Source organism: Choristoneura fumiferana, chromosome 5 (genome assembly GCF_025370935.1).
Source record: "Choristoneura fumiferana chromosome 5, NRCan_CFum_1, whole genome shotgun sequence".
NCBI classification, from domain to species: Eukaryota; Metazoa; Arthropoda; class Insecta; order Lepidoptera; family Tortricidae; genus Choristoneura; species Choristoneura fumiferana.
In genome coordinates, this window is record NC_133476.1 from 302,188 (window position 1) to 317,479 (window position 15,292).

General features: G+C 40.9%; 1 protein-coding gene across 1 annotated transcript in view; it reads right to left on the reverse strand.

The window, feature by feature from the left end:
* Nucleotides 1–1,908: 1,908 nt before the first annotated feature.
* The window catches only part of LOC141427690 (uncharacterized), a 59,181-nt gene continuing 45,797 nt past the window's right edge, over nucleotides 1,909–15,292 (reverse strand). Inside the window, exons 3-9 of the mRNA XM_074087285.1 lie at nucleotides 14,561–15,047; nucleotides 12,588–12,705; nucleotides 11,943–12,025; nucleotides 10,394–10,530; nucleotides 8,149–8,335; nucleotides 7,359–7,510; nucleotides 1,909–2,180 (exon numbers count right to left, since the gene is read on the reverse strand). Coding sequence (XP_073943386.1) covers nucleotides 1,909–2,180; nucleotides 7,359–7,510; nucleotides 8,149–8,335; nucleotides 10,394–10,530; nucleotides 11,943–12,025; nucleotides 12,588–12,705; nucleotides 14,561–15,047 — 1,436 coding nt within the window. The remainder of the gene's footprint in view (nucleotides 2,181–7,358; nucleotides 7,511–8,148; nucleotides 8,336–10,393; nucleotides 10,531–11,942; nucleotides 12,026–12,587; nucleotides 12,706–14,560; nucleotides 15,048–15,292) is intronic.

The window sequence follows — 15,292 nt, forward strand, 5'->3', positions numbered from 1 at the left end:
GATCTTTTTTACAGCAGAAAACTGACCAATTCGGCATTTTTAGCGCTGCAGCGTTCACTCGCGCGACTCGATTCGGTCTAGTTTGAAATCCGAGCGCGCCTTGTTTTATAAAAATCGTATGCCCAGTTGGGCCTGTACTTTGACAGAGGGCAATGCGGCGAATGGCTACTCCCTTTCGTAGGAAGCCCGTGTTGCTCTAAGATCGGGAATATCACACAGAAAAAATAATGGATTATTTGGAGCGCCGCGAAAAGAGGGTTTAGTTTGTTCATTAACAAGACGTATTGTTTTGAATACGATTTATAACATTATCATAACATGCTCGTCGTAGGGCTTAGCGGCGTCACCTTCGGAGGCTTACATCTCTGAGCTGCGGCGCCTCGAGACACCGACGTGCAAATAACAGCGACACAATTCATCAAGCCTGTATGTCTGACATGTTTGAAAGCGAATACCTTTGTTTATGGTAATCAAAAATCAGACAAGAGCGAGTAACACTCGCACACCTAGGATTTCGTATAAAGTGTCAATATTCACTATAAGCGTCCTAATCTATAAAAACAATGGCGTTCATTGAGGATTGGCAGTGATAGTGTTGCTTTCCTGTTGCTGGTGGATGCATCCGGGTGAAAGAAAGAAAGAAAAAACACTTATTCGTGACAATTACACAAAAGAAAACTAAAAAATACGTATTACGGTCACGAAATGGTCCCAAATCAGCATAATGCCGCCCGTGCGAACGGCGCTGGTCTGCTCCTTTGGGACCAGTTACTGATGCTGCGTGTTTTATTATTTCTGTCTCTTTTAGACGCGTCAACTTATAGGCATTGATCCCTTCAGAAATACTAGCATTTTCATCAGGCACCCAATACCAGTTAATCACAACTGTCCCAAATATTCGAAATGTAGTCACATCCTTCACAATTATAAATTACTTATTTATTGAAATAAATATCTTGAAAAACATTTACAGACGGGTGTTCAGTCCGATACCTAGCCCTAGTGATTCAATCCCCGGTCGAGGTAGAGGGGTTTTTTCGGCTGTCATAATTTTATAACTCATAGGGGATGTTTCACCGACCCATCAAACGAGCAATTTTGATTAACTGACGGATAAATGATGCAACACCGTATCCGATGTTCAAAACAAGAGCAAGATGGAATCAGTGCATTATCACGTCAAATCCCAAAATAAACAGTGCAATGCATGGTGCTTCACGGCAGGATAGGATATAATGTAATTGTATCATAATTATTGTTAGTCATCATTTTTTTCCTGCTGAATCCATACATAACATTTTTTCATCACACTTGCTCGTAAACAGTGTCGTAACATGCAGGCTACCTTGGTTGCAACCCCCAAAAAACCCTCGACCTTAATGTGCTTCTCACGAAACCCGTGGTCGGTAATGAGTCATTGCCCGTACTAATTTTAATGCCATGAAGCCCAAGGTCGGTAAATGAATTTGTTACTGCATGGCCTGCATGCACATGCTGCTTCTGGCGCTGCCAAGAGCGCAATCAGCGGTATCGGCAATTTTTGTAGTTTTTTTTTTGTATGTCGCACGGGCGGTACTATCAGTCCTCAGTCTTCGATTTCAGGCTTCTAATAGACTCTCGTTCGTAATTCCTTATTTACCTTACTAAAATGGTCATCCTGTAGAACTCTATAGGTTATTAAATATCTATAGGTTAGGTTAGGTTTGTTTTATAACAATTCCGAAAAATAAATGGTTTCAGAGAAAAAAAAAGTAATGTCAAACATTACATTATGACTAACAATTTTCGACCAGTCGATATCGTCCGCGTAGTATTTGCTTATCGCTTTCCCGTGGGAACTATGCAATATTTCGGGATAAAAACTATCCACAGGATCCCCGGGACCCCAACTCTGTACACCGAATTCTTCTAAATCGGTTCAGCGGCTTGGACGTGGTCGAGTAACAAACATCGTATCAAATGCCCGATCATATTCCCGCGTCTAGCATCTATAGGTCTTACATTAAAGGATCTGATTTGTAATAAAAGCATCGTGGTGTAATTGAACATTTTATTAGTAAAGTATCGCGAGCAGGCGCGCGGCGGCGGCCAGCGGCAGCAGCGGCGCGCGCGCAGCGCCCCCCCCGCCGCCCCCCCCGCCGCGCCCGCGCCGCCCGCGTGCAGCTCCGCCAAGCTCTCGCCTGCAACAACGACACTACTGAGACCACTCACTAAGGGCTATGTCTCACTGGGGCTTCACTTATTTCGCAACTAACGTTTGACAACCTGATTCATTTCGCAACTGTGTAATATTTCTGAAACTGTAAAATATTTCAGGACTTTTATAAAACTAACCGAACCTTTTTTTTTAAACACGATGGCCCTGAATTAGTGCGAAATATTTACAGTTATAGAGTTTGGCGAAATAATCAGGTTGCCAACATTAACTTGCGAATCGTGGTGTTTAAGCTGCCGACAATTTCAATTTTCGATATTCAAATACGTGCCCTCTAAGATACCTAACAGGGACAAAGCAAAGAAGGAAATGTTTATTGAATAATCACAGATATAGATTACACTAGATAACGCAAACACCTCAATCTGTATGAAAACCAACCGTGTCACTTTGTTATATCTACTGTGACGTCTCAAGATCGAATTAGGCGATCGAATTCCCCGATATCCGCGCAAAATCCATTCAAATACGCCGCCTGCTCGCTCGAGTCAGTCACTAGTCATGATTAGTCAGTTAGCGGTCAGTGCCCTTAGTGTAAGTTTTCGGTTACAAAATACATCTCGATCGCGTTCGCGTTAAAATCTCAATTTATATGGAAACACGAACAGCGCCTCTAGCGGAACGTTTGCGATGTTCATGTTTCCATACAAATTGAGATTTTAACGCGAACGCGATCGAGACGTATTTTGTGACCGAAAATTACACTAAGGGCACAGTCTTTGTAAGGGCCAACCCCGACGTTTGGTCGGGGTTTGGACACGCGAAGTAGATGCATTTGCGTAATCTAGTGTAATCTATATCTGTGTAAATAATCCTCTTTATCCCGTAGAAAGCTCCAAAATCCTGAAATTAGTTTAGTGCAAACATTTTGTATGCCATTTGACGAATCTAATAATGACATTTAAGGAGGTAGTGTCATTTTAAATCAAACATATACTCAGCGGCACAAAATTTGACCCACACTCCATACTAAATTACATTACTGCATACATTCGAGGGCCAGATTTTTGCCGCTCAGTATATATTAATTTCGTTAATTCTCTACCCCGAGTGAATTTCAACAAATCCTTCCTTATTTCTTAACTAGTTACATGCATAATGCAACTTCTATGCCAAATATACTACCTAAAACTTCTATGCAGTCAGTCAATTAGTTAGGACCACGGTACTTTTCTGGTGAGAATGCGATAAATGCAAATTCAAATTCAAAAATTCAAATGATTTATTCAGTAAATAGGCCGCAATGGGCACTTTTACACGTCATTTTTTAAACTACCAGCGCTTTCGGAAAGACCATCATTGCCAAGAAGAATGCGCCGCAAGAAACTTGGCAGAAAGTCATTTTTTCATAAAAATATAATTACAAATAAAATACTTAAAAACTATATTATACAATAAAAGAAAAAAAAATACAAAAAATAATAATAAAAGAAATACAGGGATGTATGGGGTAAAATGATTGTCACATTCAGAAAAAGGGAACTGTGTAACGGAAATATTACTAACTGAATAGGTATATCACATTTCAAGGCCTCTCATTATTTAATGCTCTGCCTGACAACCTGCCTGCGAGCAATATTGGCTCACACAAATAACGTTTTCCCGAGCGCGTTTTTCCCAAAAGCATTTCTGTTAAACCCCGCCTTCTAGGATTGTCGCCAAATAAATCCAACCTAATGTAAGCTGCATGTTAGTTAAATAAGACATTTTAAAATGTATACGACCTCCGCAAAAAGCTTTTTTGATGAAAAGAGCGCTATATTTCTGTGTTTTTGTGTGTTGGAACTTCCTTCTGTGAAGGTAGAGACTTCAATATCTACCTACAACACTCTTTAATGACAATAAAACTGTGCTGGCTTCATGCCCATCCCGTAGACGGTTGTTCTTTTGCCAACAGGTGCCTTTGGCTATTATTTTGTATAAAACTACTAATGCCATTCCTGAATGTATACGGGTACTTATGCAATATTAATAAAATCTTCGTCATATTTATTATGAATTGTTGGTTGAATAAAATTCGGCAATTTCTATGCAATTACTGTCGCGTACTTATCCCAGCGGATCGTCATGGGAACACTGCCTCAGGCAGATCTTTTGGACGGGTATTCTTTTTATAATAATTTTCATTGCTATAGTTAGTTTAGATATCTTAGGTTAGTTATTTTATATGTATGTAAACTTATAATTGTACAAATTAATGTAAATTACTTATTAAATTTGTTATTTTTATATGTATAAATGTAATTATGGTTCATTTAGTTTCCTAATTTATTATTGTATAACATTACAACAGTGAATATTATAAAAATGTGAAACTTCGAAAATAAGTTGAGTATTTAGTGTTCTATCACTATACAACGGCTGGACGGATTTGAATGAAGTTTGATATGCACCCCTCGCTTCTCATGGGTGACTAAAAATGGAAACGTGAGCAGCAGCGCTCTCTTTTGCTCAGTGTGGAATGCAAGGGGAACCACCGGTTTTTTGTTTTTAAAGAAAATCGTCGAAGGTTTGCTACTGATCCTAAACAGATTGCCTACGACCGCTCTCTCTCTCTCTCTCTCTCTTCTCTCTCTCTCTCTCTCTCTCCTCTCTCTTCTCTCTCTCTCTCTCTCTATCTCTCTCCTCCTCTCTCTCTCCTCTCTCCCTCTCTCTCTCTCTCTCTCTCTCTCTCTCTCTCTCTCTTTTGTGGCATGCAAACGATTATAAACTTTAGGGTGGTAGACCACATATTTGGTTGATAGCACGAGTACCTAATCATTTACGCAAAAACCGCAGGTAAAGACTATTGTCTAACATAAGAACGTACAAAAAGTTGGAAAACTCGGACTTTGTCACTTCAAATTTCAATATCTCAAAAACAGCTAAACCGATTTTGATAAAACATGTCTAATAACCATCGTTAGAAAACCTGCTCAAATAAAAAACTGCATTCAAATCGGTCCACCCGTTTAAGAGCTACAGTGCCACAGACAGACAGACAGACACACATAGCGGTCAAACTTATAACAACGTTCTTTTTGCGGCGGGGGTTAAAAAGAGCAGTTGAAACGCAAACTCATCACCCTGCTTATGAGTACAAATTTACAGGCTAGTACGTATGTTGTGCCGTAAGTGCGCAATATCCCGTAATGAGAAGTACCGTTAAGACGGAAACGACGGCAACATAAATCTCGTGTCGTTTATTTTCTAATAACACTGACATAGTGTAATCGTTCAGTCACATGTTTGTGTACAGCTGCCGGCGAAAGCAATTCCGGATAAAAAATGATGTGCTCAGCAATTTCACATGAAATCAGACGTTAGGGTCCTGAGCTTGCGGCGCACATTTTTTATTGAAGCTGCTACATCGGAATCAGACTTTAAAGCTCGTCATAAACCCACTCTAACACCGCCGAACGGGCTTACTGAAATCCAAAATTCTGCACACGTTTTCGCATCGAGACGTTGAGAATGAGTACATACTTTTGTGACAGATGTATGGTTTCGAATCCCTTTGTTATAAAACGTTTTAAACTTTCGTGATTCTCACTCATAGTCAAAAACCATGGTTTGTTTCGTAATATTTCCCCTTTGTTATGTATAAAATTATCGTTAAGAGAAGTTTCCCTGCCGGCCGCGCGGCCGCGTTAGGTATTCGTTTGGGATATTGCTGTCTTTATCGCTCGTGAGATAAGCGCTCGCAACAGTCCCCCCCCATGCCTTCCGCAACGACGTCCGTATTTTATATCGAGATAGCTGTAGGTTTTTCAAGATTTGGGCGGTTGAATTTTGGGTTTTAATGTCCTCTTATTATACGAAAAGTATAGCACAGAAATCAATGATATTTTACAATGAAGATATTCATTATATTTTCTATGCCTGTGGTTTTGTGTTTTTTGTAAAAATGCTTTATTTGTCTATTATTCTCGTGCAAAGTTGACATCTTTTTTTGTCGACTTTTGAGCTCCTGTAATTCTGATATTACACATTTATATGAAAATCTGAAAAACCACAGGCATAGATAATTACGTCTAGTCCATACTTACAAAGTTTCATCTATTTCTGTTGCCTAGTTTTCAAATGAGACCGGGACTACGTTTGTATGGAGAATGGAACGAAGAGACTTCTCTTAATAATCTCCACTGAGGCGAAGACGAGCGGAGCGGAGAGGAGACGTGTAGGGATCGACCAATCATATTACATCTCGTCTCCGAGATGTGAGTTTCAAGTGGATTTCAACTAATATGATTGGTCGATCCTACACGTGAGATTTTCGTTATTTTTGGAAAAGACATCTTATACATTACAATGACTCTTTATTGAACACTACAATACAGTACAGAAAACAAAGGAATACGCTAAACGAATTCTTTACAAACGGAGTCGCGGGGAACAGTTGATTTTTACTGCTTTCGGACTAGCCATGCTTTTATAAAGTTTTATTTACGTCCCACTGCAGGGTACAGGCCTCCAGAACGCCAGAGATGCTAGATATTAGATCTTAGAGTCACGATATGAGTCGAGTCTAGATATTAGAGTCACGTTCTTAACGCACACCGTCCACCACAGATATAGATTACACTAGATTATGCAAATGCATCTACTAATCTAATATTATATCTGTGCCGTCCACTCACACCGTTGCTCAAAAATAATGACGTACCATAACCGCACTGACGTAGTTATTGCATTACTTTTTTGCCGCGTATTTTTCAAACTGTTGCATTAAAAAGCATTGCTTTATAGTGCGTCACCGTTTTATGAATGCGGTATACAGTTAAAAAATGTGACGCATGATTCGCGTCAAAGTGTTTACAGCGTGGCAGCGTAATTTGTGCCGTAATTTGGGCCGTGCCCCTGCGAAAGTTTTTTCTGTTGCACTCAATGCACAGTTGTCACCTGGCAGCGCACGCAACGGATAGAAAAAACTTAGTCGGAAAACGATTTTTGATGATTCTAAGAGCAATTTAATACTACAATAATGATCCAAATTTGATTCTAATCAGTGAAAATACGGACCGGCGGAGTCGTAGAACTATTTATGTGATGTGATCCTTGGTAGAAATCGGTTCTGGTGCGTAAACTACCATACAAATAGTTCTACGACTATTCCGGTCCAGATTTCAGACATAGAGCGAAACTCATCAAAATGTCGGCATACCTTTGATGACGTGCAGCGTGACGGTGGCGGGCGGCGGCGCGGGGCGGAGGGCGCGCGCCACGCTGCAGCGGTAGCGGCCCGCGTCCGCCCCGCGCACGCGCGCCACCAGCAGCGTCGACGACGCGCCGCGGGCGCCCAGCTCCGTGCGCACGCTGGAACACCAACCACCAATCACCAACCTCACTAGAGGACTGCTTTTTCAACGCACACGATGAGACAGAAGCCAGAACAGTACTTCCTTAACTAATTAAGGCAGGCGTGTATGTACTTGCACACTTACAACTCTTCGGGACAGCTGTTCTGTGCGTTCTGACACATTCGCTCACATGAGCGAAGCGAACCGATTTAATTTGTAGAAAGGGTCGCCGTCGACGGATACGTCGTGGAAAACTTTATCATTATAATCATCATTATAAAGGCAGGCGACCGACCAGTGACTCTCCTTGAGTTGTCAGTATTCATGTAACTTGTAACCTTAAGTTATAAAGGAACGGCCATACCGCTGCTTAAAAAATAGTAAAGGTACGAAATCGCAGTGACGGATCATATGCGCACCATTTTTTTTTTGTGCGGAATCGCAGTGACGTGCCGTAAACGTCACGACTTTTGTTCGGTAAAGTCCTGAAGTTTACGGCACGTCCTGCGATTCCGTATTTTAAGTAGCGGCGTGGAGAGCATGCGATAAAAACGGTGCGCATATGACGTCACCGTTTTTTAACTTAATAAGATGAGCAGTGTTTCGCTTTGTTCCCGTCACTTGATGCCTCCCTGAAGTGCAGCAGTTCCTGACCTGATGCCGCCGCGGGTGGTGTCGTCATTGAGCAGCGTGTCCTTGCGATGCCAGAGCAGCGCGGGCGCGGGCCCGGCGTCCATCCTCAGGCCGCGCACCTCGCAGCGCAGCGCCGCCGTGCTGCCCTCCTCGCACACCTGCTCTCTCACTCCCGCGCCCGCGCCGTCCACGATGCGCACCGACACCTCTGATAAATAACATCGAGGCATTACCTAGCTGTTGTTCCTCAATAAAATCTTTCAGAAAGGACAGAAAAAGGCTAATACTTTCTTAAAAGGCCGGCAAGGGACCGATGACTCTCTTTCAGTAGTTGGTAGGGACTCATGGACGGCGGTGATCATTTCCAAAAAGATTACCCACTTGCTCGTTTGCCTTCCTCTTATAAGAAAAAAAAAGACAACGTTTGAATCAAATGGGTCGCCGGTGACTGCATCGATCAGCCGGGTTGCGAGGACACAGTTCGTTCTGGCTCTCTTCGACAAGAATTTACGCGCTGTTTCAAAACACGTCGGGCATTCTTTTACTGTTAATAGATGAGTGACCCAACTTTATTTGAATAACCTTACAGACAGAAAAATAGTACGTACAATTTGAGTGTTAGAACTGATGATTAGAATAATATTAATTTTTGGTCATCAATTTGTCAAGAACTAATTAAAACCTCATATTATGATACTTTATTTGCAGAGAAGATTTTAGACCCGTTTCTCTGAAGCAATGTTAAGGGCACACCATCGATTGATAAAACTAAAAAAGTAAGTATATAATTCATCTCACGATTATAAATCAGTAACTAAACCATTTTGTACCTAATTGGTTTTCAACATAAATAATGTAAATCAATATAATTATTAATTTCATTTTCATAGCCTCGCCTACCTTAGCTAGCCTAGTTAGGAATATTAAGATACCTACTAAATTATTTTTTCATGCTTTTTAACAGATAAGTAGGTATGTACCGAACATCTTCAGGAGTGTTAGATATCATTACAACTTAGTGTGTGCAATAATTCCAAAAAACCTAAAAATCTTCCATACATTCTAGTAAGTAACCGAAAACAAAAGTAATCCATTTCTTTAAGTATTTATTTAATTGTTCTTGACTCGCACCGCACACAAACTTAAATGTAAAAGAAAGAAAAAACAAATCTAAGCGAATCCCTAATTAAAATAAACTCTTCCAAACTTATTTTCTCTTTTTAACGACCGAAAAATGGTCGCAGAATACGGCAATATTTACCTACAAATCCGTTGCTTTCATAGCCGTCGTTAACTATCAAATTACTACCAGGAAATTCCAGAGACCTTCAAAGACCTTGAGCGCTTTGACACGTTGTTATTACAGTTGACAAATCACAAACCTGACGGTTGTAGAACTGGATCCCTTGATATTAAATTGAATTGGCCTGTCTCCCGAATACACGTGTTTGAGGCTCGCCGAGCGAGATTGACGAGATTAACGCAATTTGTCTGTTTGGGATTAATTAGGTGTGTCAAGAACGCTGGCGCGGGCCGTAGCCAAGCCCTCAATGTACTAATTAAGACGAAATTACTTAGTGTCTGTTACGCTGATTGTTATTAATAAGTTGTGCGCTAAGATGCCAAAGTATTGTAGATTGAAGATAGGCCACATGGGTATAACTGAGATCGTTTGTGGCGCCCCCTGCCACAACATTATTGTATTGTCAGCAAACTGCCAACCTCGAGTGGGCCGCGCAGAAAAGAGAGCCAGTCGACGCATACATACGCATACCTATTTAGTGTTCACATTATACGCGCGCTGCTCCCGCCAGGTTAGTTACCACTGTAACTTATAGACTCTTACGTAAATTAGATTTCCGTGCGTAATTAAAAAGTAGCTATATTAACTACCAAAACTCTTCAAAATTTATTTCGCAACTAAATACTCTGCAATAGTAGAACCGACAAAATTTTAAGGTAGCTAAAGTTTGTTTACGAATATCTAATTAGAAACCAAAGCTGAAAAAAAACTGGTTTGGATTTTTTTAAACTTCTGTTATGGCTCATTCCCTGTGGAGGCCCCGGGATTATAAGCCCCAGAGGCTTTCATCTAAATCCAGCCTCTAAGGCTCTAGGTATCGCCGTGACGCGCTCTGTAGTATCACCACAATCTTCATAACCTGGCGTGACTCTGGCACCTAAGCACCAGGTGTCGCTATGACGCAGTGGAGTGCGTCACCCGTCAGCAGTCAGCAGTCAGCACACACAGCTGGCATCCCATCACCTGGCACTCGCAGCGTGACCCTGGCGGTGCGCGGCGGGTGCGCCGACAGCTGGCAGTCGTACTTGGCGGCGTCAGCCGGCCGCACCTCCCGCACCTGGAGCCGCCAGGTGTCCGGCGGGATGAAGCGCGCCGAGTACCTGCGACGCAACGACTTGCTTCAACGATTGAGTAGAATACGGATAGTTCAGAAGTCAATCTCCTGTATGTACTTCACTTTTCATACCTACGCTCGGCGGTCGCTCTAAGGTTGTCAACTATGGCTTATGCACCAAACAACTATCGTGGTAGTGGCACTCTTATCTAATTGTTTGATTTATTGTTGAGAATGAAACGGGAAGAATGGAAAAATAAATTAATAACTAAAATATTTTAAGTTTAATGTCATTGTTATATTAAAAATTTGTCACAGAAAATATCTTGCGTCGATTTCGTTATTGGCGAAATTCACGATTATTTAATTTAAAAAACCGTCCACTGAACAGTTATAATAACTTTTTTTGTTGCTCCATTATTGCACAAAAAAGTTCACAGACGCGTGTCTCAAGCGGATGACACTCGCGCTCGCACTGGTCCCAACCGGCCCGAGATACCGTGTCCGTGAGCAGTGTCTATGTGTGCGTTGCTCGAGTGCACTTGTATGGAGATTGACTTCTGAACTATCTGTGTTTTGTGGACGTGCAGTGGATAATGCGTTATAACGACTCGCTAGTAGAATTGAGTCTTTCGGCGTGCAGTGGGACAATTCAAGATAGGCTACTGCTTTCGGCAATTTTGACGTGACATTGACTTACTTTAGAGAAATACTAGCTGTTGCCGCGACTCCGTCCGCGTAGAAGTATGCAAAATAGTTTACGTCCTATCCTCAGACCTACCAAATATACACATAAAAATCAGTCAAGCCGTTTTGGAGGAGTTTGGTCACAAACATTGTAACACGAGAAATTTATATATTAAATAGAAGACGAAGTCTGAGTATGAGTTAGCTAAGCTCCTAGTTTGTAATTCGTTATTATGAATAGACACATTAGTGTCAAGCAAAGAAAAATTGGCTAAGGTTAGAACTTAACAGTATTTTTGTATAGTACACTCTCAGCCTAATTATTTATCTGTTGTCGCAGCGCAGGGCTGCAGTTGCCCAGTTAATGCTGAATAAATATTACTGAATTAATACGGTATTTTACTATTTTGTATATGCTTTATAAATTAAAACTACACAATGCCTGTTATAAAGGTTTGATATTCAAGATTAGACAGAGAAAGACATACTGGTATGTGACGTCACACGCTAGTAGCGCCATACTTGCTGCATAGAGAAAAGCGTTTGAGAAAGAGACAGGTATATAGATTTTTCAAAAAATAACTATAAATCCAATTTTTAACCGATTTAAGTTTTCTCTTCGCTAAACACTGTCTGTACATCTATATTTTCATAATAATATTAAGATATGGCAAATCCAGGAGTTGTCAAATACCGTATTCAGATGTATAATTACCTCTAAAATAATGATATTCATTCTTCTGTTGAAAACAATGAACTCAAGTGGCTTACCGGTCATCAGCAGTGTATTGCTGCGTTCCCGTAGTGAGTAGTTCCATTGGTTCTTGATCACTTTTCCGACGTACCCAAGATACCTGACAGCAAAAATATTTATGTGAACTGTTGCCATTACCATAAGTACTGAGGTTACGACGCATGTTGCCAATGCCACATGGTGGTGGTGTTGCCATTGCTACAGATGGTTACGAAGCATGTTACCACTGCCAAACGGTGATTAATTACGATGCATGTAATCATTACCGCACCATTATTATGACGCATATTGGCATTACTATAAGGTGGTTATATATTATACAAAGCATATTTATTGCCATTGCCATATAGTGATGACGTGACACGGGATCGGTCATTGAAGCTTCATTTGAGAGATAGATAGGGTCAGAAGATGACGTTTTAATTACATTTGAAATTTAGCATGAGATGTACGGTGAAGGAAATCTGGACAACCCTGTGAAAAAAATCAATAGTGTATGATCCGCGTTGGACCCGCACGGGAACTACGGTCCAAGCCATCTCATTCTAAGGGGTGGCCTGTGCCCGGCAGCGGAACTTTTATAGACCGAGATGATTCTTCGAGAAATTGAGCCCAGGTGAGATGGTTTGTTCAGACGGTTTAGCATGTAAGGGTGATCTCACCAACTTGTCGTGCAACGCGTCGACCTTGCAGTCGAGGTGCGCCGTGGAGCCGACCAGCGCCTCCAGCTCGGGCGCCGCCGCCGCGTAGATGCCGCTGCCCCCGCTCGTCCGGAACACACTGACCGACACACATTTACTAAAGCTTCAAGCTCTTGAATTCCCAGCGATGGAGAGATGTGGGGTAATGCCCCGTTGGGTCTATTGGGCATTTTTGAAAAACATTCATTGTAGGTACCAGTTAGTTACAGCAGTGTCATCACTACTTTCTTACTACCTAATTAATATTATAAATGCGAAAGTATCTCTATCTGTCTGTTTGTTAACTAAACCGCTGCACCTTTTTGTGGAGAATTTGATATGGATGTCCCGGATATTTAACATAATTTAGACATTTGCGGTCGTAGTTCGTATCGAGGGCTTATTATAATTATCTTAACTCTAATAATTATTTTACGGGTTGGCAACACCACCTGACTCCCTCCTCCCGTTACGAAAAATTTATAGAATATTTATGTAACAAAAATCCCATATTTACGTAAATAGGTACTGATATATATATGATATGAAATTAAGTATCTTCTATGATTATGTTATTAAAGTGGACACTGTAGGTACAGCTAAACAAGGTGATTTTTGTCACCATCGAAATTTCTATAAGTCATTGAATACAGGTATTAAAGTATAAATAATTTATCATTTTATTTTTAGCCTTCCAATTGTGTGTTCACTAATCAGCAGAAATCGCACACAGAAACCTAATTTAATTTATTTCTGTGGTTTTAGACATTTGAGATGGTTTTCACTTTTTTTAATTTCAAACGGTTCAATTTGTCGTTATTAAATAAGATATGAAATGTAAGAAATAAATAAAATATCATGGGACACTTGACACCAATTGACCTAGTCCCAAACTAAGCAAAGCTTGTACTTTGGATACTAGGCAACGGATAAACACACTTATACATATAGATAAATACATACTTAAATACATATTAAACACCCAAGACCCGAGAACAAACGTAGTTCGTAGTCAGGTTCTCTAACCACTTGGCCATCCGATATCCGGTCGTGAAATGTGGATCGTATCTTAAAAATTCAGCTCGTATTTAACTCTAATTAGAGTTAATATGCCTTCTCCCGGCTAAAAGTACACAGCGAATTTTACGAGTGTGTATTTTGTAAAGCAAACCCATTAAGTTAACCGGAGTTTTTGCGGTCGCAGACAAATTCAATTTAGCTAACATCAATATGTACACAAATTGGGAGGAATCGTTACTAGCTAATTAAATCAGACTCCGTTACTATTTGCTAAATAATCAAAGGGAAGCTCGCAAACATTGGCCGAACATTTAATAACTTTGAGAGCTGGCTGGGCCGCGAGTTGTACTGGCATATGGCAGCGAGGAGTGGCGCCCTTTCATTGTTTAGCTGCTTAAGCCGGGATTTGTTAACAAGTGGTCGAGGCAGCAATGCCGGCAATCTGTGGAGAATATCATATGTTTTTTTCATCCCAGAAAGAGTCCATCAGATTTTTGAAAGTTTGAAAATCTTGACCAACTTTAAACAAAAATCTAGATTAAAAATAATTAACTTGTGAATGATAATGATAAAAAACTAGGTACGTGTACCTATTTAACTAAACTAAGTACCTATTAACTTAGTGTTTATTAAAATCGAAAACTTAAATTAATCAAATTAATCTTAAATCTTAAATTTCGTCGAGCAAAATGTTCTGCTAATAATAGAAAAAGAACAACAAATAATAAACCCTTTTTAATTGTCCAAGATACTCCAAGTACCTATACGAATACTAAATTTCGATGTTATATATGTGTAGGTACAGTTTATATGTAGGTAAGTACAGTTTTTTTTATTGAACATTTTTGTCGAAAAAAACACCACGCGTTCTTCTGTAGGCGCCGAGATAAATTTTCGCATAAATCACTGTCGGGTTTGATTGATCGAGCACTCACCTATCGTTCCTGTGGTGCTGGTGATGCGTGTTGGAGTACGCGTCGAAGATGTAGTTAAGGAGCGGCGCGCTGGAGCCCGCCTCGGCCGGCCGCCGCCTCCGCTCCGGCGCCGCCGTCACCGCCCCCGCCTCCGCCTCCGCCTCCGCTCGCACCACGCTCACAGCCCTCTTCCTATTCCTCTTATCTAACGCGACCCTATGTACAACTACTTGAGCACCGTCTTTAAGACTTACAATAGTGTCATAGCCTCCGCGGCCATGCGAATTAGTTACATTAAAACCCTCGTTTTCATTGTCTTCAGCGTTAAAACTAGATATGAGATTAAGACTGGAGTAATTAGAGTTGGCGAGCGTCTGATTGTGCGTCCCTGGAATGGCGCGGAGCATTTCGTAAACTTTGTTGATAGTTGGCTGCGACCTCTCCAGGCGGGCCTGGGCCTGGCCCGGGGCGTCGTCGAAGGTTCTCGAAGAAGAGTCGGCGTCCGTCCCTGTAAATAAGAGTACGAATATTAGACAGATATTCGAGAAGCCCTTTGAAATGCTTAAAACGTTTGAGATACAGATTGAAGTGGAACTAATTTGGACGAATAAGATCGCGTTTAATTGCCCCAAAATGTCAAGAAGCTTCCTAATTTTCCTTAATGAAAAATTTGAATGATTGTTCTCGTGTCGTTATTGAGATATCAAATATCGTACTATCATTCTCTAGGAATCCAAAGTGAAGGAATGGAGA